Source organism: Corvus brachyrhynchos, unplaced genomic scaffold (assembly GCF_000691975.1).
Source record: "Corvus brachyrhynchos isolate BGI_N302 unplaced genomic scaffold, ASM69197v1 scaffold249, whole genome shotgun sequence".
In the NCBI taxonomy this organism is placed as follows: Eukaryota; Metazoa; Chordata; class Aves; order Passeriformes; family Corvidae; genus Corvus; species Corvus brachyrhynchos.
Genome location: NW_008240226.1, coordinates 3,349,264 through 3,375,779, shown reverse-complemented (window position 1 = coordinate 3,375,779; position 26,516 = coordinate 3,349,264). Strand labels below are relative to the sequence as shown.

The window sequence follows — 26,516 nt, the reverse complement described above, 5'->3', positions numbered from 1 at the left end:
GGTGGAACAATCACCCAATTTTTTTTGTCTCTCAGAGGGGGTACCTCCTCATTATGCTCCAGAACGTGGCCATCTGTGCTTTCAGATGGCCTGGTTCTGATCCAGGCTTTGCCAAGTGCAGGAGACTTAGTGTGTACTGGGTGGCCCTGGCATGTTCACACAGCTGTGCTGTGCCCCTTGGGAGCTAAAGGGAGAATTGTCAGGGGGCACCTGATCTAAGATAGGTAGACTACTCTGCTTCACCAAAACAAATTCCCCTCTCATCCCTGTAAGGAAATCACCATGAGTTTAATTAAAGTATGGGAGTTCTGAGCAGTGGTTTTAGTGGTAGAAGAGAATACCACTATTGGATTTTAGTGCCCTTTCTTGCAAAACTAATAATAATTCTACTGAATAATAATTCAGTAGAATAATTAGCTACATTTCTGTTTCAGCTTTCTGACTTTATTTCTTTTCTTTTTCTCCTTTTCCTGTTTATGCTGGAAAAACTTTCTCTTGCTGTCTTACTCTGTCATCTCCAAGGAAAAACCCACCCAAACGGTAAAAGTTTAAACGTGTAGATGTCTTGATAATACTGTCTTTTACTGTTTCAAATGTTCCATCAGTGAAACAAAGAGAAATATTTCAGTTGGGTTAGAGTAATTACCAAGGTGCGTTTGGTTCAGCTGCGTCTGTTTTTAGCTGGGCCTCAACTGCTCCTTTCTGCATCCCAGCGCAGACGCTGCCTTTAAATGCCCTGAAAAGTCACAGTTGTGCCTTTGTAGCTGCCCAGAGCTGGTCTCTGACCCTTGCACTCACTGCTGTCTGTGTCCCTGGCGCAGCCCCCCGCGGAAGCACATCGTGGACACCTACACGGAGTTCTACCACACCCCCACCCACAGAGACGCCAGCAAGAAGCGGCTGATTGAGGACACCGAGGACTGGCACCCCCGGACAGGCACCACCCAGTCCCGCTCCTTCCGCATCCTCGCCCAGATCACTGGCACTGATCACAGTGAGTACCTCGGTGCAAGTGGACTCATAGTCAGTGCCCCGGGACAGACTGGAGTTTTTAAAGCTGGGGGTCAGGGGAGATAGTGAAAGGGAAATATTGCTACAAAACTCCTGCCATTACTAAATAGTTCGGGATATGTATGTTACTGGTCGTCATTCCTGATTGAGCTGAATGAAAACATTCTAGATAAATCCTAAAATTTCCATTTCTACTCCCAAAGATATTGAAAGATACGTATTTGTTGTTTCTCCCCCCCTCCCCACTCCCCGTATCACCAAATGGTGACATTCCTGATCAAATTTAATGCTTCAGAAAAATTAGGTGTTTTCTGGCATGTTGAAAGTCTTAGTCAGTCATACAAAAGTATGCGATCTGCAATGATGTAACCAATCAGAAACATAAATCCATAGTTCCTCAGTTTATTCCCGGGTTTTGTTTCCATCCTCTGCTTATGCTATGGTGTGGTTGCATATATTAGTGGAGTGGAACAGGTGATGCGGTGAAGGTCATTCCCAGTCATACAATCTTATGCTGAAACTTCAATTTCGTGTTATGCTATCAGCCATGATTCACTGGCTGAGATTTGTGATTTTGTGTGAAGGCCACCAGAAGTGCCGTCAGGGGCTTTGAGCTCTCATTCTTCAGCTTTTCACAGATACAGCTGCAGTAAAGGCGGCATTGAGGAAATTGGACCTCCTCTCTGGGACAGATTTGATTAAATCAGCTATTTCTAGAAGCCAGTGACAACATCTCCCAAAATAAAGGTTATTGGCCACGTGGGATAAATATTCTGAATTTGGACCTGATTGTTTTGTGGTCCTGTGTTCAATTCCCTTCATCAGTTATTGTAAGGGCAGAGTATGGGACCTGAACATCAAATAACCTGTTACCCAGTAAGGATGAATTTATCATGTTGACGAATGCTGTAAGAAAATTACTGCAACTAGATTTGCCAGTCTTAAAATCAGGACTGGGAATTTACATTATCCCTTGTGCAGACCTCTAGAACCTTGGTGGGAAATAGCCTGGCTGCAAACAGACACTTGGATTATCACCTGACAAAAGCCCACTGGATCTTCATCCAAAAGAAATGCCTTGTGACTTCCATTCATCTTCACCTTCTCAAATCACCTTTCCTAATGCCAGTGTGGAGAGTGGGCCAAGGGGAAGAGCAGAGACAAGCAGAGCTACTTTTCAGCAGTTCTACTAGCAAAGGGGCTCTTGAAGTTTGTAGACATAGCTCATGTCTGTTGTGGCATATTTAGATTCAAAGAATCCTAAGTAGCCTTGTTGTAACTTTCTGCTGTACTGGATGCATTGGCACAGGAGAGAATCTCAGTGTTGTGGTACAGTGTCTTTAGTGCTCTAGAAAATAAAATTTTTCTGTTTTCCTTCAGTGAAAGAACCAGAAAATGAAGCTGGGAAGAAGACTAAGTGAGTTGATGTTTTACATTTTTATTACTTTAATACTTTGCATGTTTTAAGTCTTAACTTGTAGTGTTTGGTGCATTTGTGTGACATCTGGGTGTTTTTAAAATGTTCCTTCCTTTTGTGCCTTTTACTTCAGCATGTAAAAATCAAGATCTTTTGCTCCATAGACAAACCTTTTAAAAGCCATTGGTGCAGTCCAATAGTAGTGTTTGTGCAGGAGTTTGTGCAGAGGTTTTCTGTAAACTTGGACTTATTTGGTTGCCTGTATGAGGTCAGCTTGTGTTTTCCTTTTCCAAGTCTAACCAGGCATTTTTGATTTGTGAGTGTGGATCTGATTGCAAGACATAGCTGGGAAGTATTGCTGTTGTGGGCTGCAAGTGAGGGTCAGCTGTCTCCTTGCTTTGGGATAAGCATTGTTCAAAATGAGCACCAACCAGTGGCTAAATCTAATGGTTCTTGAAGTCAGTGGGACTTTCTCTACTGACTTTGACTAACACTGGATCCAGCCTTTTGACAGAGAGGAAGACGATGCAATAGGAATAGTGCATGGAGTTTGCATGCTTACTTGTGAAACTGCTTAAGACAAACTTTCTTTCTTTCTTATTTTTCTTCTATCACTTCTTTCCACAGGGAAAAGGTTCCCATCCACGTCCTTAGCCCCAAATATACAAAATTACGTGACTGGCACCATGAAGTCTCAGCACGTGTTCTTAATGTCCAGTGATTTTACCCAAGTTGCAAAAGCAAAATACAAACACTTCCTTCCTTTCTTCTTTTCCATCTGCTTTGCAAAAAAAAAAAAAAAAAAGAAAAAGAAAAAAATGAAAAAAGAAAACGTATTTCAGTAGCCTTTCTGCGAGAGAAATTCTAGCCTTTTCTATACTTTTCTAACACTTTCCTACTGATGTGTAAAAAATGGGATGAAAATGTTTTTGTGTTAATCATTCGTTGGCAAAAAATACATATTTAAAACTTAACAACTTGGGTGGCTGAATCTCCCAATGTGGGGGAGGAGATGGCTGTTTCAGTTCTTTCTTCTGCCTGAAGTCATTTGCATTGCTGAGTTTGAGTTACTGTAGGCTGTTAAAAAGCAGAAAATTTTGAACAAAAGAATAAGAAATTGTATTACCTTGATTTTGGGGCTGGGGGAAGAAGATGAAGAGGGGATTGTATGCACTTATTTCAAATTATCATACCTACAAGGAAAATTATCTTGGATTTCACTAGATTTTCAGCAGGTCAATTTTAGAGTGGTTGTAAATGTTTTACAAAGTACAGGAAGACAGACTGCTTTTAAGGAAAGAAAAGAAAAATTTAAAAAAATTATAGTCCAATGTTGTGAATTGAAGTGAAAGCTCAATATAGAGATTCTGCTGCTTAGACTAGTAATGTATTCATGTTTTAGAAAACTTAAAAAAAGAATAATTGAGCAGAATGTTGTTGTGTAAGAGCTTCAAGACATCATCTAGCAGGGACAAGATAAGACAGTAGTATTTATTTATTACAGAGTGAAGCTTATAGGCTTTCTTGTGTTTATGAAAGCTTCACAGCCCTATGGTTCTCCTGTAATATAATGTATTATAGTAGCTACATCCATTAATTTATGCATTTTGAAGCTTGAAGAGTATTTTAATAAAAGTTGCTTTTATCTTAGCTCTGTCTGTTTTTCTTTTGAGTCTCTCAGACTCCTTGAATAGTCTTCTCATGCATGGGGCTGACATTTCATTGCACCTTCACAGCCTACAGGAAGGGAAACAATTAAATCCCAGCTGCATAGTAGAAACAATTGGAATTGTTTAAAACTATCAAAGTATTAGAGTTCCTGATCATGTTAAAAGTGGGATATGTGTTTGTGTTGTCGAAATTGACATGAAATTTGCAGGAATCAATAAAATTATTGACCCCTTCGGGAGGCTATGGGAGTAAGAATTCTACGAAGTAAAACTCGCTTTCGGCTTTTGCAGCACTTGTTTAACCAGATAATGTTTCAGACCTCAAACAAAGGTCAATTGTGAAGCACATGTAAAAGCCCAGTCTCTCACAACTGCTCAATGAGAACTATTGCAATTGGTTTGGAGTTTAGGCAGCTGACCTACACACTCCTTGATGGAATTAGTCCTGTGAACAGATGCTTCAGCAGAGGACTTGGCGGGGTTGTTTTTTTCTTGCACAATGTGGGAACTTGAAAAGAATAGAGACCTTTGGAACCATTTTAAGCTTGTGTTTCCTTTTCAGATGGTTTATGCTGCTATACAGTACAGCAGTAGCTTATGGTGTTTGTCATTTTATCTTTAGGAACAGACAAACAGAAAATGGAGACTTCAGGTAATAGATAAGTTATCTAACACTAACAGTCACCAGTGTGGATGGCTAACACTGCACAGATTTGACCTGGTAATGATGGAACAAGGGATATCACATCTTACACACCTTTTGGGTTAACTCCTTAGGGACAGTAGGGGAAAACATTCACTTTAATAATTTCACTGAAGAGTGTTTTGATGAGAAGTGCCAATCAGTGTAATTTCCGTGCCCCCCATCACATAACTTGGCAGTGAGTATTGTTACTAAACCCAAGTGTGTTACTGAGTGCACATACACCACAATATAATAATTTGATAGGGGACTGCATATCAAAGTAGGAATGTGAAGTAGTGTATTTAAATTGTTTTGCTGGGTTTATATAATTTCTTTATGAACAGAAGGAAATGTGGGCATTTCAGAGAACATCAATGCAATGAAAACTGTGATAGATTAGAAAGGTTATCACTTAGACTCTCTGTAAAGGTTTCTTTTTAAGGGCAGAATGCTTTGACCTTCAGGTATTGTTATGTTCTGGAGATGTCCCTAGGTAATGAAAATACTTTCATGTTGTTATTAAACTTACCGTTATGTTTATCTATCTTACCAGCTCTTACCCTTTTGAAGGGTGAGTTGCTGTAGTGAGAAACAGAAGAAAAAACCCTCTCTAAATAATCAAAAGAGTAGAAGCTTCTGTTTTGATTAAAATGAAACATCATCATAGAGTCTATCTTTTGAGGATATGAGAGTAGTTTGAGAAAGACTACCAAATTACTAGTTTTATATAAAGTAATAGTAAAAAAAAAAAATCACTAGTTCCAAAAGTATTTTATGAATTTGTGAAATGAATTTCATTTACTTCTTTAAAGATGCCATCTCTTTATCCAGTATCCCCTTGCACAGAACTTACTGGCATTAAATTTTGGACTTTTTGTTACTGTTTCCAAAAATGGACCACTTTTTCATTTGTATCTGAAAAGCATGCCTTAGCTCTTGTCTGATTCCCAGCATACATCTGATCTTTGAAAAGATGTTATGAGTGGGTTTTTTTTTTATATAAACAAGTAAGCTTAAATTTTGGAGATCTCCTAGAAATATGAATGTGACAATGAAATAGAAACTTCTCTTTCATCAGTAATCTTCAGTAAAAGATCCCAATTTAATAATATTTAGCTTTTCAGGCAGCCATTGTCCAAGACAGATGCTCTGTATGGTTTTTATTATTGCTTATTTCTAAGCTGTAACCCACTAGGCGTTTTTGTTTGGATATAATAGATTTTTCTCTTCAGCAGCTGGAAGGACAGGAAATAGACGTAGAAAGCCCTCACTGAAATGTGTAGATTGCAGCTTTTAAACCAGTTACTTGAAAATCAGAAAGGCAATGTCTAGCCTTTGTATAAAGTTTGTGTTTTAGATTATTTCTATTTCTGCACTACCCTATTTCCAAGTCTTTTTTTTTTGTTTTTTTAATGTACACTTTTAACCATCTCCTTTGCAGCAACCAGGTCCAGATTTGGGTTTGGCCTTAAACTGTAGAGTCAATTCATTGTCCTGAGTGAGGATTTTCCAGATTTGTAGTGTAGTTGATCCATAGTGACTGGAAAATATTTGTCCTACTCTTGGTCAGTCTTGAAAGAACCTGTCTTAAAACCATGCATTTATTTTTCTCTCCCCCATGTGATAAATCTATGTAAAGCATACCTGCAGATCTACCTGATGGAGCAGGAAGCCAGGATACCTGTATTAATTTGAAAAAAAACTCCATAGCTACCCCGACTTTGGAGATGCCACCTGCGTCAGAATTTCCATCCACACCTTTACCACCTATGAGGTCTGCTCCCTGGTCATTCTTAAATCTGTTCAATAATTTTCAGCACTTAAGGCTCCCTGCTTTAATAAGATACTTGATTCTGCATACTAAAATAAGAAAAAAAAAAAAAAAAAAGGCAGCAATACCTGCCCCTGTGGCTAATTTAGTCTGCTCAAAACTTATTGTTGTGGTTGCTCTCTACCTTGTAGTTTACTTTTTTTTGGTGTATTACAGTGATATGTCTGGCAGGTGCTTTTCTTCAAGTAGAGCACTCCAAGACAACATTTTCTAGATTTTTTTTTTTCCTATAACAAATGAATCAAAGAAAGGATATGAAAAATATTGAGAAATATATATTCTAATGTTCACAAAACTAACACTTCCAAAAAGTTGTAGCAAAAAGCATATAAAGCTTTGGGATGAGTCCCACTAACACTTGTGTCACTTTCAGTATTTTCTAGAGTTGTTTTCCATCACATAATATAATCCCAAATCTATGTGTTCCAGCTTTATAAATGTCAAATACTACTGGGCTTTCTGAGTTTTAAAGCAGCAGGACACTCTCAGCCTTCACTGAAAGTGTGATGCTTCTCAAGTGTGTTTTGCATCATTTATCCTCTTAATTGTACTTTACTGTAAATTTCATGGTCTTTTTGGAGGCTTTTTGGGATTCAGGTTCTTTTTTTCTTTTCAGTTTATTAACATTTTCATGCACAGTGTTTCCTGTTCTTCATCCTACTTTAATGTGGATTAAAAATCTCTTTCTCTGTGTGTCTTCACTTGGTTTTATTACTGTGAATGGAGTGAAAACAATGCTAGACCAGAACCTCCAGCTGCTCTTTTGCCAAAAGCAGATTCCTGCCCCGGCAGTGTTCCCTTTCCCAGACTTTCTGAACATATTGCTGCACCAGCTCCTGTGAGGTAAATCATTAACGGGGGTTTTGATTCAGTTAACAATCTACCCTGTTCTAGACTGGATTTGTCTGTCTTGGAGGAGAGAGGGTTGTATGTCATTCGCTTAAAATAAACTTAATTAAGCTGCTGTGACTAGGGATTTTCCTGGAAATGGTAGGAGGGGGAAGGAGAAAAATTAAATAAAAATGAGGAAATTCATGAACAGTCTCATGGATACTAGTTAAAATAAGATACACTATTTAGTGTGTGTACGCTGTCAGTGGGTGTCCACCCTTATTACTTGGATGGGGTAGCTTTTCAATGGTCTTAACAACTCAAAAGTGAATATGGATTTAGAAATATAAAAGTAATTTTCTAAAATGTGTATTATTTAATTAATAACACACTGTTGTGCTGTGATGCAGTCACAGAAAACTAGGGGATTATCTAGCAAATTTCCTGTCACTGCCATTGCACAGTTTTACTGGCAGTTACCTTGGCAGATTGCTGGTGTTTTGCAGGTCATCTATGAGTACTAGACAGCAACAGTAATTTTGGATAGAAGACAGTGATGGTAGCTTGGAGGGTTATGATACTCTTATTGAAGGTCAATAACATTTTCTGATGGTTTGTGTTACATTGTGCAGGGGTTTTTGAGTTCCAGGTAGCATGCACAGTTAAAACATGAAACAACACTGTTCCTGTAAAAATGAGAATTAAATAAACAGTTCCTGTTCCTGCCAGGCCCTAGACAGACATTTATGCTTGAGTAAAGCATACAAGAATATACTGTTGCCACACCTGTGTGGGCTTTCTGCAACTGAAAAACTAATACTAAGATTTGGAATTGACCAGTTTTAAACCTTTAAAGCAGTAGTCTCAACTAGCTGAGAGACGAGGAGAAATCTGACATCAAAATAAAAGTCTGTTTTGTTGTCTTTTGAAGATATTTTTGTTGTCTTGGGAGTACCTTCATGAGCTAACATGAGCTTAGGCAGGAAGGGATGCAGGCTGATGATAGGGGCTGGTAGGTACCTTCATGGTGACATTTGGTTTGAGCCAATACAGTACAGATTTGGTTGTGATGTTTTCAACAGCAAATTCTCTTAAATCAACAAAGATGAAAAACAAACACAGAAGATGTATGGCAATACTCCTGGTGATTTTCTTTTTTTTTTAAGCAGCAAACCTGAGATGAAAAAGGCAGTGAAAAAAAGTACTACTTCAGTAATGGATTTTCATGTCTACCAGTGAAATTCCAGTATGATTACACCCACTTTCCCCATCCGTGGATGTGTTCAAGGCCAGACTGGATTGAGCTCTGAGCAAAGCCTGGTGAAAGCTGTCCCTGCCCACAGAAGGAAGGTTGGAAGTAGATGACCTTTAAGGTCCCTTCCAACCCAGACCATTCTATGATTCTACTGAGCTGTAGATGCCTTGCATTTACCACTGCAGCTACTGTGTTCTGAGTACCAAGGAGTCTTCTCTAAATCCTATCTTTGCATCTGAGTCCAGGCCAAGGAGATTTAAATCTGCTCTCACTCAAGATCTATGGCTCTAAATTTGTTGTTTGGCAAAATTAACCTAGCAAGAGAGTGGCTTTAAAATGAGAAATCAGAAAAGCAGCTATGTTCATGGTGCTTCAGGATGAGAGCCAAAGTATTTTTACAAATAAACAAGTAGATGATAAGAATTTTCTGCTCAAGAAGGGCAAAAATTTGAGCAGCTTCTGCAGAGCTGTTGAGGGAAGGTTTAGCATTGAGTGTGGGAAGGAGAACATAAATTATTTGATAAAGCTATGTAGTCTGGATTCTCCCCTGAAATGAGAGGTCATCAGTGAAGCAACTATAGTTGATGTTTATATTTTGTTACTGAGCTGATGCTGCTGCTTTTATAATGCTCTTTTGAGTGGGAAATCTGATCTTCAAACCCCCTTTTTAATAAAATGGCACCTAGTGGAAGTCTGCATGGAGCAATTCATGAGTGCCATGTCAGGCTTTTAGTAGAGCAAAACAAGGCTGTCCAAGGGTGAGTATACTTGCTCTTGATACTGAAGCCTTGCATTTGTTGTCAAGGACTGGCACAGGTCCTTCTTTTCCTAATGGGCTCCATCTTTTCTTGGTTGAAGCTCTGTAAATTGTACCACCCTCTACTTAACCACCAAGAAGGCGAAAGCTTGCTGTGAAATGTCTGAAGGATCTGGATTTGATTTCTAGATTAAAGTTAAGTGAGCTGCTTATAAGGTAGACTTCATAATGCTTTTTTATTGTAGTTCTTTATTGAAAGCCTTAAATAGTTGTATGTCTATATAACCAACTACTGTAAGTTACAGTGTATTATTACTCTATTTCATAGATGCAATGTCCTCCTGTAAGTTTAACAGTAAAATATTTAAGAGCAATTACAGCCTTTCCAGAAAGTTGCAAGAAGTCATCTTAAAAAGTAATCCAGGCAGCTTTAGACCGTGTAAACCACAGAATCTGGTGCTTCCTGAGAAAGTGTGTAACTAATATGAAACAGATGCAGTGCCAGCAGGTCTTCAGATTGTATTTTATATACATGCTTTCTACAGTCATGCAGAACTACTTTTATATTTTATTTTAGTGGAATCATTCGTGATATAGATACAAAGACTTAGTAATAAATAATAATAGGTATTAGTCCTGATTTTTGTTGTGTGCTTTCTGATAAGTGGACAGACAAGAATATTCTCTGCAGAAATTGTACTCTGGAAAAAGAGGAGGTCTCAGGCTGACCGTACTAAAACTGTGAGTTTTTATGGTTGTTTCGATGTGATGACAAGCAAGAGGAAGTAAAATATGGGGGAGAAATATTGCTCTCTTGTGGTGAATGCTACTTGTCCTTCTGCTTTCTTTTATTTCATAGAACTTTTGTTTGAGAGCCCTTTGGAAGTCTTAGGCAAGTGTACACCTCATCTTCCCTTCAGTCATTCAGGTTTTAAATGCCAGCAGCCAAGTAGCCTCAGTGTCTGAAGTGTCATCTCCTTACACTAGTAGTTTCTTATGTGCTGGTTGTGCTCTTGTTCAAGTTTGTTATCTTTTAAATAACTACCCAAATAGTTTGGTTTTGTGGTTAAACAAGCACTCAAGCTTTAGCTGTAAAAACACCTCAAAAATTGTTTTCAGCATGATCTGATTCCTAGGGCATGATTATTTTGTTCCTACAGAAGGAGGTAAAAAAAAGCCCTTATCTGCTACTCACTCTTCTTACAAAAGATGCAAGAATACCAGCTAGAAAGAGTTTTCTATTGCTGTTTTGTGTTTTTAATCCAATGAGAAATTTCCTCTCTGTATATTGTCTCATTATAATTACTCATGAAATTAACATCAACTAGGAGAATAACCGTGCCTGCTCGAGATGCAGCGAGCTCTTTGCCAGCAGATGAAGTGCCTCCTGTCCCCAAGACATGTGCTGTGGCCACACAGACCACCGAGTTCCCCCTGCCTGCTGACCCAGCTGGGGGGCTGCCTTCTCCAGCCCCACGTGTGGGAACAGCCCTTGGTCTGCCTCCTGCCCTTGCCAGGTACATCCCAGCCAGCTGTGTTAGAAAGGCGCAGTCAGAATCTGTAATTTTACACCCACAGAATCACAGAAAGGTTTGGTTTGGAAGGGACCTTAGAGATCGTTTAGTTCACACACTCCTGACGTAGGCAGGGACACCTCCCACTAGACCAGATTGCTCAGGGCCTCATCCAACCTGGAGGTGAACATTTCCAGGGTTGGGGCATCCACAGCTTCTCTGGGCAGCCTTTTCCAGTGCCTCACCACCCTCACAGTAAAGAATTTCTTCTTAATATCTCATCTAAAGCTCTCCTCTTTTAGTTTAAAGCCATACCATTTCACATGATTTTTTTTTTTTTTTGGATGATGATGCTGTCAAGAGGAAGCAGCTTAAAGGTCTCCTGACCCTTAGTGCTTCAGAAATTTATATAGTAATTGGAAATTTAAGTAGCTTTTAGACAAAAGTTGTAAAATAATTTAAAAATTAAAGCAGCCTTTCAATGGAGGAGGAAGAGCAGTCATGAGTAGGAGGGAGAGTCAGTTGGATTTTGTTGGCAGAAGTCGGTGACATGAGGAGAATATAGTCACCCTTGTTTACAAAATGTGTGTTTTTAAATTGTCCAGTAGCCCAAAGTTTTTGGAGAAGAGTACAAGCTTTAGCTTATGTAGTGATGGGACATCCAGAATATAAGTCTTTACCAATAGGGAAAGGAAAGAAAGGGCTTTCGTCAGTAATTAACACTACAGGATATTTGTTTGTTTGTTTATGGGTAAGGAGGGCTTTAAAAAAAATCCTTAAATGAACTCCTCCTGAGCTGTAATTAGTATTGCCAGAGATCTAATAAGTGTTTGATTAATGACTTTTTTTCTCTTGCTGCTTTTGGGCAGGCATGAAGCATCTCTGCCTACTCGTGAAACAAATTCTTTCAATAAAATCTCAAGCTTTCAGTCTAAATCGTCTGTAAGTTACACAAGGTAAATCTTTTAAGGTATATCTATAGCAGACTGCTAGGTGTAAGCAAGGTATTCAGGCAGTACTTTTGCATATAAATCTGGGAAGTAGTATATAGTCGTGTAGGTGTGTTGAAGCGTTCGGAGTGTTTCGTCTATCTTTGTAGTTATTTTAAAAAATACACAGCAATTCGATGGATAATCTTGAGTTACAGGTTAGAAATTGCAGAAGTTATTTTGGAGCCAGTCTGGTTTTTCACATTTTTTTTTGTCTGTTCACATTCCTTTCCACCTGTAAAATAAGTAAGGAAATGAAAAGGGGTGAGGATCACGCTGAATTTGGTAAGAGTTGCTGAAAGTGGACATGCTGAAGTTATATCAGCAAATATTCCAGAGTTTTCTATGTTTACTATTTATTATGAAAAAGAGGAGAAGGTAAATGATCTTCAGGGCTAATTATGTCCACACCATGGAGACTTAGATGGATCCATGTGGAGAGTTCTGGGCCCTGGTTCAGAGGGACCCAGGCGTGCGAGTCAGAGTCTAGGATGGGGAATTTGAAGGCTGACGGATGCTAAATGCTCACTCGATGAGGGGAAAGTTTTATTTGTGTGTGAAATCAAAATTGCTGTTCTCTGTATTAGTATTCAAGTCGCTAACACATTGCCTGATGTCTCTGTGAACTGGAAACTTCCATAACTTTCCAGTGGTTGATGTGGTCTGGTATTGTACTGTATCTCTGTCAATCTTTCCTACTTTCTCTGTTCTCTCCTGTGTTGGCTCAAAGCTTCTGTGCTGGAAAAGTACTGCTGGAAGATCCTTCAGGAAACCTGCCAATCCTTGGGCCCTCTCCTCTTCCAGTTCTTTCTCCTTTTGAGCAGAGATCAAAAATTAAGAGCATGGCTGCTGCTGCCGTGTCTGCTGCTATTGCTGTCCGGGCCAGGTAGACATCAGCTTCTAAAGGAATGTTTTATAGGTTGGTTTAAGGAGGTTCCAGTTCACACAAGAATAATTTGTCCCTGGCAGGGTTGTGAAATCAATCGGCTCTTTCACAATAGTGGGCAAGTCATTAGAATATGTCCAAAGCTCCCGTGCACTATTTATAGCTTAGCTGCTCTGAACCTTGGTGAGTAATTCTTCCATTCTGTTCCTCATGATACCTGTTTTACAGTTCAGTTAGTAAATTAACTGTAAATAACATTTGTGTTACATGAATGACAAAGAATAATCTGTAACTTTGAGGAACTTTTTGATGCTTGAAAACAATAGCTTGCTGAGTTCCGTCTAAATCTTTACAGTATTGTTTTTTATAAAGGCTTGCTTAGACCAAACCTTTTGACATGTTTTTCAATCATCCATTCATATCAGTAAAATATTTTCGAATATGCAATAATATCCATATTTTTGTATTTCTAAATTACATGGATATCCTAAGGTGCTAATAAATTATGTACATTAGAAAGCATACACAAAACCAGAAAACTAAAAAAGATGAAAAAATTCTCTCATTACTTTTTATTTTACTTTATTAATGCTAAAAATATATGAAACAAATTCTTCTTGCACCTCAGTGGGTTGTCTTGTGCCTCCCCTTAACTGTGCAGCCTCCACTTTGTGGGCTGCTTATTTAGACATAATTCCTGCATCAGTTGTCCTGGGTTCAGCTTCTCCATGTAGACTTTTCATAATGGATTTTGGGTTGTCAGTGGTCCCAGCCATCTGGAACTTCGTGTGTTCACCTTGTTTGTTTATGGGGTCTTTTTACACGCTTGCTAGACTCTACGAACCTAGTGCCTACCGCTCGCTCCTGGATGCCCTGCTCATCATGCCTGTCGCTAAGCCTCCTCTGCAGGCCAGTGCACCCTCCAGGAAGTCCACAAGTGCTCTGGAATTGCCAAAGAGCAAGAGGTATTGTCCAGGTGTGGTGTGTGGTTGGCACTTAGGACTCATGGGAAACTGGCTACTCCTTCAAAGCACGTTTCTGTTGTCTGCATGCTTGTGCCTGTCCTGGTCTTTGATACGAGGTCACCAGCTCCAAATCCTGCTGGTTTCACCTCTTTGCAGAACTAATCTGGCACCCTGGACCTGCTGATGGCGTTTGTGCAAGTCCACCATAGTAAAGCAGAGGTTTTCTTTCCTCGCTGGCTTCAAGTGCCCTCTAATATGCATGGTGGTGCTTGTGTTGTGTTGTGAGCCTCCGAGGGAGGCACTGTCACTCTACAGAGGCAGCTGGAGAAGAAACAAGAGATTCTGGCTTGAAACTTCTGTGCAGGTGAATTATTTGCCACAGTTCCTTGAGCAACTAAGCGGCACGTTAGGTTATTTTTCAAAGCTCACTTTGAATGTATAAAATCAAATGACTGGCATGCAGTCCAGAAAATGACTATTTTAAAAATTATTTGCTGTCTAGGCCCTTTGTTCCAGCGCTGATTCTGTTCAGTGCACAGGACTGTTTGTTCTCCTTTCCTGACCGCAGCGATGTTAATGCTTGCTTCAGCGGAAAGCTGCTTTTATGACTTCAGCTGCACAGGCAGGAGTCTACTTGGTTATTTTACAGGGCAGTGTGTATTAAATTGTGCTAAGGAAGGAATAATCTGTGGGTTTTCATGTGCCTATTTGCATTTTCCTGAGAGTTAGACCCATATAGAGGTAAGGCCCAAGTAGAAGTAGAGCTGAGATCCACTTGATGCCAAAACAGGTGTTGAGTAACAAGTATAAGTTCTTTCCCTCCTTTTTCATGGCTTCCAAGGTGGTCTCAGTGTCTAGAGAAGGCTAAAGTAGCCCTAACCTCAGGGAGGGGAAATAGTAGTTTATAAGACACAAACAATCTTAAGTTGTATCGAAATTTCTAACTTGTAGCATATCCACTTTAAAAAGATAAAAAAGGAACATTAACAGAATTGTGGTGATATAATGCAGCCTTGAATGCTAATTTTATTTTTGCCACTGAATGATTTTACTAGAAAACCTTTTATGTACACATTAAAAGAGAAAAACCTCTTGAGGAGTTCTGATACCTGTCTGTGCACTACAGGTGAAGCCCAGGCCATGCCATCAGCAAGACTTTATTCTTTAGCTGTGGTTTTTGTTTTGTGATACTTTAGTAGAGCCAGTAACAATGGTGAAAATGAATTCTCTGACTTCCCTTTTTTGCCTTGACTCACTAATGCGCATTGTTTATGGCAAGTGGAGGTAGATTGTTACATGACTGGAAAGTTTCTCCATCCTGAATCTGAAACTGGCTTTATGTTTGTCCCTTGTTTGCTCACCTGGTGGGGGGAAACTCTCCTGGTCTTGAAGATTCATTTTTGGAGTTGGACTCGGTGTTGAGATTCCCAAAGTGGCTCCATTTAGTTGCTGTTGCTTACGAGTACCTGGGGCTGTGTGTTGGAAAAGGCAGGAAACAATGGAGAACTGGTTTCATTCTTGCATAGTTAACGTCCAGTTTTTGAGGGGTTTAATCTGTATTGCTCTTTCAACTGACCGCTGGAGAAAGATGTGCCAGGGAGGCAGAAGGTGTACTGGGAGTACAGAGACCATATAAGCCTGCCCAAAACACCATATCAGTATTGGATATATCAAGATCCAGGTTGAATGACTTGAAATAAACATCCGTGGATTCTTAGGGGGTTTTAAAGGTAACCTTTAAACTTGTGAAAAATGAATTTTCTTTTAAGCCATTGCAACAGCTAGGTTATCCTGGTTATTCAGGTTGCTGCCACAAGGCTGTGGCATAAGGTGATAAAGGAAGCATATGATTTTCTGGCTGTTAGGGACATCCCAAACAGGATATGACCTAAAACTTGGGACAGTGATGTAGCAGTACAGTTAGTCTGAGAGTTAGTCTAAGTTACGCTCTGCATAAACTGCATTTTAAAAAGGATTCTTCCAGGAATAGCCAGCGTTGCCCTGAAGATAGCATACAACAAATGAGGGTAATGGTTTCTGGTTTCCATATTATCATCCTTAGTCCTGAACTGCTGGCACTGGTAAGGAAGGAGAGGTTACCAGTAGATGGAGCTGAAGAAATTAAGCTTTGTGCTGTCTTGTCCTTTTGAATAAAGGAGCACAGGCTTTACTGTATGGCTTCAGAAAAATGTAGGAAAAGGAGATAAAAGAAGATAAACGTAGTGTCAGTAACTACATATTCTTATTGAATGTCAACAAAGATCAAGCAAAACTAATCAATTGTGTCAGGAAAAAAATAATTGATTTGAGAGAAATACACCCATTGAGTGTGAGAAACTAGGTATTTAAATGTCTTTGCATTACAATCCATCTAGTGACATACTCTGATATGTAAATGAATGTAATGCTGAAAAGTTGTTTTAAATGGCAGCTCACTTCATCCCACAATAAAACAGTTGATAAGAGAGCTGAAATTTATGTCCCATAACTAAAGAGACAAGTATATGACAGAATGCAGTAGACTAACTTGTTCAAAAGAACATTTGGCTCAACCAAGAAAGCCAAGTGAATAAACTGCTTTGGAGTTTTCTGGCTCTTTCATATCTTTTATAACTTCCATGAAAAGGTAATGAATCTATTTTACCAAGGTAGCTTAGGCTTCTTTGCATTATCTCTGCAGACAAACTCAGGAAGGTTATAGCTGTAACAAAAGCAGGGTGTTGATTCTGTTCTGCAGTAAGGTTGCTCCAGAAATATTTCCCTTTTATGCCTCTCACTTCACTGTCTCTGCTCCAAAAAGCTGGCTGTCTTAAACTGCTCTGTTCTGGTAGCTGCCAGAGTACTTGACCTTTTTCTGAGTTAGGAACTGGCCTGTAATGGTGATGAACATCCACATGTTTTCTTCCCCACCAGACTCCTCTGTAATGGGCTTTTTTGGGGTGTGGAGCAGCTATGCAGTCTTTCACTAAGCTGTTTCATCCTAATGGCAACAGGGGTTCTTGAGTTTATGGGGCTTGTGTGTTTTTTAACAAACGACACATATGCAGTACAGGAAATGATGTATTTAATAGCTTGCATGTCCAAGAATTGGAGCTCTGCCTTAAAATTAAATCTCAAGGTAGAAACACTGTGAAATTTTGGGAAACACTAGCAAGAATGGGTGTTGGCAGCCCTTTTGTTTTTGACATGGCTTTTGGTTTATCTACCTGATACTATGCTGCATTCAACTCCTTTAAAAAAATGGTAGTCTGGCCTTGTGAGATGAGCACTGGTGTTAACTCTGAGAGAATACTTACTCTGAAAGGTGCTTTGAGTTATTTCTGTGTATAGAGCACTGCTTACAGAAGGGTTAAATACTCCCTCCCGGTAATTTGATACAGAAATACCTCCACCCAGATGACTTTCTCTGCTCTTTCTTTCTATTACTTTATTTTGCATTTCTTCTTTCTTGCAGGATACTGGAGCACTGTTAGGTTAACACGAAATGTAAACACTGACTGACACCACGGGCTTTGTAGTAGGGGTGGGAACAAGGTCAGCACTCAGTGCTTCTTGTATTCTGTTTCTCTATTGTTACATCAGAAAACCCTTGCAAAAAGCCATCTGTATTTCCCTTGTTCATGGAGTTTTGTCATCATTCTCATACCTACCTTTTCTGGTTTTCTATATATATGTATATCTTCAGCTATTGTGTATTTTGATACTGGACAAAATATATCACATGATTTGTATGACCTAATTGAGACCTGAGATCCAATTCCTGGCCATCTGAAGAAAGCCTTTACAAACTGTCCCTTAGATACTGCATGACCTGTCCTGTCACTGGATTTCCTCACACCACAGGGTTCCTTACTCCCACAGTTGTTCTGGACAGCAGAACAAGTTAGTTTAACAAGCTACTTAAGCTATCATTTATATCCACAGAACTGTTAGTAAAATACTGATGTATCAGACTGATCTCATGGCTCAGCTGATAATTTTTACAGATGGATAGCCAGTGTCTTGGGCTTGCATAAGGAGAAAGTCCAGCCAAATCCCTTGAACCTGCTTGGGAAAGTCCAAGAGACTTGGTCCTTGTTATCACTTCAATGCTCTTAGAAGTTACGTGACAGCAGGCTCAATTCCTTTTCAGTTATTTAGTAGGTTCTCCTTTGGCTGATAACAACATTTCACATTATTAACTTCCCTAAAGTTTGTGTGAACAAATTCTAGGCAGCATTATATAGGAGTTGCCATGGAAGGATGGAGGAGGTTTAGGCATCTATAGCTCCAGACCATTTGTTTTCCTTCTCTGTTTTGTTTGTTTATTTTGTTGGGGTTCTTTTGGTTCGTTGGTTGGGATTTTGGGGTTTTTCGTGGGATTTTTTGTGTGTTTGGGGTTTCTTGGGGGGTATGGAGGGAGGAGCATCAAAACCTCTAAATACATTCAGAAGGATTTTCCAGTGCAAATTTCTTTAAATGCCTCTGAAATGTGTTCAGCCTGGTCTCTGAAAACTGGTGCTTACATCATGTGTGACCTGGACCCACTTCCTCTGTTGCAGAAGGAGGAATTATTACTTGCTTTTTCTAGGGTTTTTTTGCCAGTTTCCACAGTGCTTTTGTTGACCAGGAGACAGGGTAAGTCTGAGGAGCCTTTTGTGAGCTCTGAATAAAGTTTGCACTGGCACTGGAGCCCTGTGTGTCCCCCCAAGCCTCCAACTGGCTCCCCAGAAATTTGTTTGTTTTCCATGCACACACTTAGTCTTTCCATGCACACTTAGAATAAGGCTCCACTGTGTGGTAGGAGCTGCTCTCCATGGAATTTCAGGAGTGTCTGTTAAGCATAAGCTAGCATATGTGAAAAATAGAGAGGTGTCTTTGGCTTGCTTCTTTGCCAGACATTTTTCTTGGGCTGTTTTTGCAATCTGTTTCCCTTGCAACACACTTCCAGAATTATTTTGATTAATCTTCCCATAGGTTATTAATCAAACTCCTCATGGGTTTTCAGGACACTAGACTGAGTCTGACAGACTTGTGTTTCACTGTTCCTTCATTCTTGCAGTGTTAAAATCCTTTGCCCAAAGCTTGAAGGCAGAGCATTCACATCTTGCAGGAAGTGTTGGCTTGCAGGGATGTGAGTCTTGGTTGCATTCGTTTTCATTGTGGAAAACTTTGATTCTTGCTGTAAGTATTCATCAGGTGGAGAAGGAGTAGTTTAAGAGTTATGGAACAGAGTTAAAATGTTAATGCTAGAGGCAGAAGGTAGGTGTGTCATTAATAATAGTACAAGTATTCTGACATGGAAGTGTTCTTGACCTGAAGCTGACCCATGAGTGTCAGCCGCGAAGTCTGAGAAAGTACTCACACAGAACTTGGTAAATACATAAGGTTTATCATTCCTCCCTCAGTTTCCTAGTGATGACACTGAAAAGCAGGTGGGAGCTCTCTTCCATACCACATATATTTTCTTAAATTTCAGTCTATTTTTTTGTCTCTTCAAATCATGTGTTTTCTAGATGGTGAAACTTGGGTCATCACTGTACAATATCCTAGTGAGTTGCAAAATATTAGTGGGGCTAATTGTGGGCATTGTACAGCAACTTGTAGAAGATAAGTGTGCTTCTGGAAAGATCCATCACTAAATTTATGAAGTTGAATAAAAATAACTGGAGTTTGAGTGTTTCTCAGTGTAGAAAAACATGGAGTAGAATGTTGAGGAATGAACTTTGCAGCATGAATTTGAAGTTCAGCATTTAAAAGGTTGAACATCTCATGAGGGAGGTGCTCCTGAGGGTGCAGTGAATCTTTGCAAGTGAGACAAAGATGGATCTGTCTTTCTACAGAGAACACTGCATGTGCACTCCCAGACAACTGTGTGATTGGAGGCTGTAATTCCAGAAAAATGGTGCATTATTTTGTGCAGCCCGCCATAGATGGGCAGTATCACACAGCAGAGACTTGCCAAGCTGCAGTAGCAGCCTGCCTGTTAATTTAGCAGGCTGTGGTGGTGGCTTGAGTTCATTCAATTTTTGATTTAAAGAAACAGATGCACAATACAAAGGGTATTGCATAAGGAGAAAGTCCTTATGTCAGAAGTTTTGCCCTGAGGCCAGCAAGATCCTCTCTGTCAGAGTGATGGCTTCAGGCTTTTCCCTTGGGAAACTTCTTTCTTCAGGGTCCTGGCACATAAGCTTCCAGAGGTGATCAAAAAAATCAGAGGTAGCTTATACCTGGGTTTATAATTGTCTTTTAGTTTAGGATCATTAGGATTTCACCTAATTTCTGATAAAAGCCTAAGTGTCTCCAACAATCTGTTGCTTCAGGAACTAGCAGGCCGTGTCATTCTCAAGCGGTAGAATTCAACTACAAAAATGGCAGTGGTAGAGTTTCCAATCAGCACTGCAATGAGCCGTGTGGGCCTCCATCAATCTGCTTCCTTGCCGTCTTCTCCCTGGAGGGTACCTTCTCTGCTTGTCTGAAATCCATTTTTGCTTGTTCAGTAGCCTCTGCTGTAAAAGATAGCTGCTGACTCAGCAGGACTTTCTTATTTCTGACAGACGATTTGTATTATTTATGATTTATATCTTCCAGACAAAGGCAGTAAAGAGGTGCTAGACTTGAGAAGTTATTTGACAAGCAGTAATGAGCCTCTTGGACGGAGAAGAAGGAAACTTTCTTTTTTTAGCACCAACAGTGTTAACAAGGAATTCTTAAAGTTGCAGTGGGGCTCTGGCCTGGATTGGATTTGATGGGTTACATGTCAAATACATTCAGCAGTACAGAAGGATGTTTCTGTAACAATGAAGTTGCAGATGTACACTTTTTTCATTGTGGAAGCCAATCCTAAACTACCTTGTCATCTTCAACCACTGAGCTGCTACTTCACATCAGAGGTTACTTTCCTATCCTTTTTCTTTCAGTCTGCAGTAGCACTTTTATGCCCTGTATCTCCACTGCCTCAAAATCTGCCTGTAACAAGGACTGGGATCATGAGTTTCAGAGGAATCTAACGTTGTACCTTCAGTGCCTCCATTTGAGCTATACAAATGCCTTTAAATATCTTTTCACCATTTGAAGATTATGGAATGCAAGGTCTCACTTTGTGCTTCACTGGGCTTGTGCACACTGCATACAGCAAATCCACCAGTGCCGGTTCAGCGCAGCTACTGCTCTTACAAAAACCCTACAATTGCCATAGCTGTTACTCATTAAACTGAGCATTCAGATTTATTCTCTTAACTGTAAATAATTTTTTTTATCCCTTACCTGGAAGAAGATTCTAAATGCATGAATTATTTGTCCTGTAAATCTAGAGGTGAAAAAAAAATCAAGGTTGTGAACCTGTGTTTTGGCCTCACGGTGTGTTCAAGTTGTTGCATGTCCTATGGGCAAGGCAATACTGTGCATGTGCAACACTTGTAAAGTAAAAATAGCTCGTGGATTTTTACTTCACGAACTTGGCACAATCTGTAATTCTGGGAATGACCCTGGTGAAATATGCATGGAGCACATGTGCTATAAATTTGTTTTTCCTCAATACAAGGCTTCTAGTGTGTTACTGATGGGTTTCCAAATTGTGCAAAATATGTTTTTGGAATGGTATTTCACATATGTATTTGGCTGTATTTCACAATGTTGTTAATTTCCTGGTTTTGGTGTCCTTTTGTTTTGCAAATGACCCTCATTAGTAGTTGCTCCTCTACTTTCAATATTTTAAATAAAAATACTTATTTTCAGCTTCCCAAACACAAGTAAGAAATGAAAAATTTTCTTGCTAGCAGTGTAATTAGTGGCTACTTGCATTCCATGTGAATTGTGATTAAGTTCAGTTTTCATCATGCATTTTTTTAAAGAGCCTAAAAGAGTTCTGCCAACCCTTAAAATGTAAAAGCAGCTGTAAACTGCTCTAAAGAGGCAATATAAAATATTGTGCATGTTGCTTAATGACTAAAGTCTTTTAAAATGAAAACTGTGAAGGGGTTTAGTTGATTATATTGAATTTGGCAGACCTTACTTAAGTGTCCAGTTCTTAAAAAGCAGCATCAGGGTGTAACTACCACAGCATTGTTGGTGATGACAGACCAGTGGGTACTGCTTTGTTGCACTGGGGTGAGGGAATGTCACTCCACATCTCCATTTCACAAGTTCTCCTGTTCTAGCAAGAGGCATTTGTTTACTCTTCCCTTGTTTCTGAACAGTGATTCCCTGGAAGCTGCCCAGCCTGCCCCGGTGAGGAGTGTCCCTGCCTGCCAGGACAATGTGGATGTGAGACCTGCTCCTGCCAGCACCACACCTGCCGCAGTCCTCAAGCCAGCAGCACCCCTGGGTTCTGCCAAGGGCTGGCAGCCTCCAAACCAAGCAGGTAACTTCCAGAGAGGCTTTTTCTTGTTCACCTAAAGACCTTTAGATGGCTCAGGAAAACAGACTTCACCGTGGGTGTAAAAACAACAGGCTTCAAATGACTGTTTGTGGGTTTTGAGTACAGGCCAGTTTGCTTGGAAAAGAGGAGAAGAAAAACCAATTTAGCCATTTTAATAAACCCTAGCCCTTTGTAAGTAGCCTCATAGATGCAATTGGTTTTACAAACAAGCAAAATCAGATGCCTCACACATCTAGTAAAAACATTTATACCAGTCAATTATACATATACGCGTCACAGTTTCAGCTTGGTTTCAGCTTCCCATGTGACTGTAGACTCAAGCACATTCCATGCTATTTCAGGTAGGAATATTAAAACATGTTGATATTATCAATAGACATGTGTTTTCCAAGTGATCTTTTCAAAAGTGCTAGTTAATTAAAAAAAAAAAAGGATAAAAAAGGCTGAGGCATTAGAGTGTTTATGTATTTGACATCTGTAGGTTTTATTTGAGCAGGGTGCCAGATTATTGCGTAGGTTTGTGTTACATAGATTTGTGTAAAAGTTCTTGCAAGGACAATTCACATAGCTACTACCTTTGAATGTACTTTGGTGATTTCTACCCCTTTGAACCCACACCAGAATGTCTTCTATCTGGAAAGCATGCTGTTTTCTTTATGAGCACTCCTATGTTATTACATAATACAGATATGTTTATATGTGTAACTGTGTACTTATGTTTGTATAGTATTACGTGCAGTAGTTACTTGGGGTAATCTTTTAAGCTGAATCAGTCTTTGGTGCTGAATTAAACTTGTGTAGTAATTTCAAAGGATCAGGGAAATCTGTATCATAATTAAGCTTTAACCTCAGATTTTTCTTGCTAATATGAGATGATTCTCTTTCTGACAGGATCATATATGCTAAGTAGCTCTATTTGTTTATTTGTTTTTGTTCTATGTTAAGGGTTTTCTCTTTTTAGAAGTATCTCCAGTCCCAAAATGGAACTGTAGAGGACCGGGCATAAAAGTAAAAAACATATGGTGTTAATGCTGCGTGTTTTATAATGGCTTTGGCACTTCTGGTTAAATGACTGCTGTGGTTGGTAAGAAGCCGATGTATTTTGGTTGAGATGTGCACTTCTGTAGGAAGCCTCAAGATGGCAATGCACTGTCATTGCTGTACTTCCCTGGCAAATAGCGAGTCTACTATTGAGGGCAAGGTAAAGACTTTTTAAAATTTAGATCAGTTTAATTCTAGCATTGCTTCACTTCTTCGAGTTAGCTGGCATTAGACAGGGAAAAAACACCAAAGTGAACAGTAATAACAGAAGCCCCAACTCTTTTTAAAGTTACATTTTTGGTAGCGTGTGTGCTTAAGGCAAATTTTCGTGGGAATGTGATAATCCTGCATTTTTCTAAGTGACTGATTGTGCTTCATGTTTGATATAACTTTCTGTCTCGCCAAGTGATGAATTATTTCTCTTTGCATAGAACCCACCCATCAGTTTGGGGTTTTTGTAGTACCACACTCATTTTTAGTATGTTGGTAGGTGTTTCACTCCTAAATCCTACTACTGTACTCTAGTATTAATAGGAGTCAAATGTTTGAAATAGCCTTTTTTTTTTAAAGATGTTCATGAAGGAGAAAGATTTAAAGAGATTGATTAAGCTGCACTTGATTCTGTAGTACTCTGAAAATCTATGCCCATGCTCTTGCATAATGTGGAAATATCTTTTGTTTTTTTTACATCAGAAATACCAAGTAGGCAGGTGAGAGGGAAAGCCAGATGGAGAATTTTGGTTGTTATGTTACAGAATAGCTTAAAGAAAGTTTGGAATGTTCATACTGGTAGAGAACCTGGTGGAAAGAAATGGTCATGAGGGTGTCAGCTTTGTGCTGTCTTGATGTAGGGTTCTGAGATGCACTGTTTAAGTTCCAAAGAAGGAAAGCCGTTCTCTGTCCCCAAAAATATTGGGGCAACCAGAAATAAAAGCTGTGGGAGAAGGAGGCATTGAAGTCTCAGAGTTCCCTAAAATTGGAGAATGCTGGGAAGATGATGCAGCAGTATGAATGGCAACTGGCTGGGAATTAACAGGGTGGGAGAAAGTACAATGTCCCAGATGCCAGAGGAGCTTCAGTTATCATTTGCATCTTAGGAACACACCCACTGCCATGGGAAGCCAGTCTGTGCTTGTCTCTTGTAGGTGGACAGCAGTCTGACAGGTAAAACTCTTTCGATAATTGAATATTTTGATAAAATAAGTCAGATGTTGAAGAAAAACAAAGACTACAAGTGTTTCAGAGAATTCTTGGACTTCAGTTCTGCTGTTTGTTTGCAGTCTGTGAGCATAAAGTTTTCCTTAAAGTAAAATTGCCGGTGGTCCCCAGGCCAAACAAAATTTGGCTTCATAGGCTGTAGGCCTGATGAAGTTTTAGACAAAAAGATGCCTTTGATTTCATAGCTGAAGTCTACCTTAGGAAATAATTAGAAGGAAGATACAGTCTTATTTAAATGTATACCAGTATGCTATTAATAGCAGAAATGTATTGGAGCACAGTTTTGTAGCTTTGATACCATTCACCCTTCTAATGAATATTGTATATAACACCAAGTTGTTTCCAAAGCAAAACAGGCGTGTCATAGGATTTTGTTTGTGCCTGGGGAAGCTGTAAGATGCTGATTGATGGTGTGACATGAAGATTACCAGTGATTTTATTAAGCTGTCTGACTATAGAGGTATGTCATTTGGGTAGACAGCATCTTTTCAGTTGTTAGCTGGAATCTCTCTCTCGGATGAGCCACCCAGAGACTATTTTTTTTTTTTAACAGAAGTATTATGGCTTTTTTTTGCCTTTGGTTTGGCGTGATTTGTTGATTTAATTTTTTTTTCTGAGATTGTGCAGAGATGCCTGAAGGTGTCAGAGGGATTTTGTTGTAAGTGAGGTGTGAGCTATTTTGTGACCTGGCAAGAAGATGGTCTAAAATTGAATGGATGAAATAGAACCTGGAGATGCGTCAGGGATTGGGTTTCTCCCTAAAACAGTCAGTCACGGTCTGAGTGGTCTCACAATGATAACACCTTTGGGCCTGAATTATCCTCATTGGCTGTGTGGGCCATTCTTGGAGTACCTATGCTATGCTAGCTATATGCTAGCTGCCCTGCATGAAGGTGACAGAGGTTTTATTCCTCCTTGGAATAAAATCCTGATATTACAGGATTCCTCAGTTGTTTGGTAGAGGAAATGAGGGGTGGCTGCCTCATGCTTTCTTTTAAGGCATGGGTAAGAAGCTCAATAGGCTTCAATTTTTTTCTATTGTCGAAACAAGTAAGAGCACACTGTTACTGTGTGTTATGTGCACAGACTGGAATTTATAATAGTTAGCACTTCATTTTTGTTGAGCTGTGAAGCTCTACTCACCCACCAGAGGCAGAAGCTTTTTACAAGATTATGTTAAATTTAAAAAATTAAATAACCCAGAGCATCCTAGCTTCATTGCAGTGAGCTATTTGATAACTAACCATTACTCTACACTTAGGTAGCATTGCTCACCCCCAAGGACCCCCAAAGCATTTTCTAGTCCTGGGCAAGGACACGGTGCATGCACAGGAATGGCTTTCACTCGCCACCGCCATGCAGCCACCTTGTGGGTGCGAGATGGCAGCTGCTTGTCAGCATGCTGTAACATTCCACGGCAACTTGAAAGGAAGTGAATAGCACCGTGGCAAATTGAAACTGCCAGGACCATTTCAGAAGGTATAATTGCCCAGTAAGCACAGCTACACCAACCGGAGTTAGTCCAGGAGAGGAGCTGTTCTTGTGGAAAGTGTAGCAGGCTCTGTGATGGTCAGAAACGGTCAGGACTTCCAGTGTTACATTTCTCACATGAAATTGCCTTCTCTTTCCCAGCATCTGCTTAACACTTGCTGGGGGGTGAGCTGCTGGTGCAGTGGGGACCATAGGGGCTGTGTGCCAGGCACAGCGCTGCCAGTACCACACCCTGCCTTCCAGTACAGGAGCTGGGCAGGCAGCATCCTGCTTTGCTTGCTGGGGTCCCGTGGGATGGCAGGGGGCCTGTGGGAAGCTGTTACAGCTGGTGGCTGTTACAGCTTTCTGGTGGCCAGAAAGGCTGGTTTGCTTCTTGGAAAGGAGGGTTTCATTGCAGTCGACGCCCTTTGTTCCTCTTTGCAGCTGAGTTAGAAGAATGGGATGGGGAAGGTTTGTGGTAGAAGCGTTCAAAGCTTGTGTTTTAAGTGACCCTTTACTCAGATGTGCCAGTTTCCTTATTCCCAGGGTCTCTCTCAGCCTGGTATCACTGGGATATATAATCCCCTTCCAGGGGAGCTGCTAGGGAATGTCAGCAT

General features: G+C 39.9%; 1 protein-coding gene across 6 annotated transcripts in view; it reads left to right on the top strand.

Moving 5' to 3' along the window:
* LOC103622910 (PDZ and LIM domain protein 5) overlaps nucleotides 1–26,516 on the top strand; it is a 56,787-nt gene that overhangs the window by 5,933 nt on the left and 24,338 nt on the right. For 3 of the 6 annotated variants that reach the window (XM_017745128.1, XM_017745127.1, XM_017745123.1), the window contains exons 3-13: nucleotides 523–540; nucleotides 822–994; nucleotides 2,392–2,428; nucleotides 4,721–4,750; nucleotides 6,423–6,557; nucleotides 7,341–7,457; nucleotides 10,786–10,974; nucleotides 11,841–11,927; nucleotides 12,691–12,846; nucleotides 13,680–13,811; nucleotides 21,989–22,152. In XM_017745128.1, the coding sequence (XP_017600617.1) occupies nucleotides 523–540; nucleotides 822–994; nucleotides 2,392–2,428; nucleotides 4,721–4,750; nucleotides 6,423–6,557; nucleotides 7,341–7,457; nucleotides 10,786–10,974; nucleotides 11,841–11,927; nucleotides 12,691–12,846; nucleotides 13,680–13,811; nucleotides 21,989–22,152 (1,238 nt within the window). The remainder of the gene's footprint in view (nucleotides 1–522; nucleotides 541–821; nucleotides 995–2,391; nucleotides 2,429–4,720; nucleotides 4,751–6,422; nucleotides 6,558–7,340; nucleotides 7,458–10,785; nucleotides 10,975–11,840; nucleotides 11,928–12,690; nucleotides 12,847–13,679; nucleotides 13,812–21,988; nucleotides 22,153–26,516) is intronic. The other 3 variants (XM_017745124.1, XM_017745125.1, XM_017745126.1) reach the window with 3 other exon arrangements.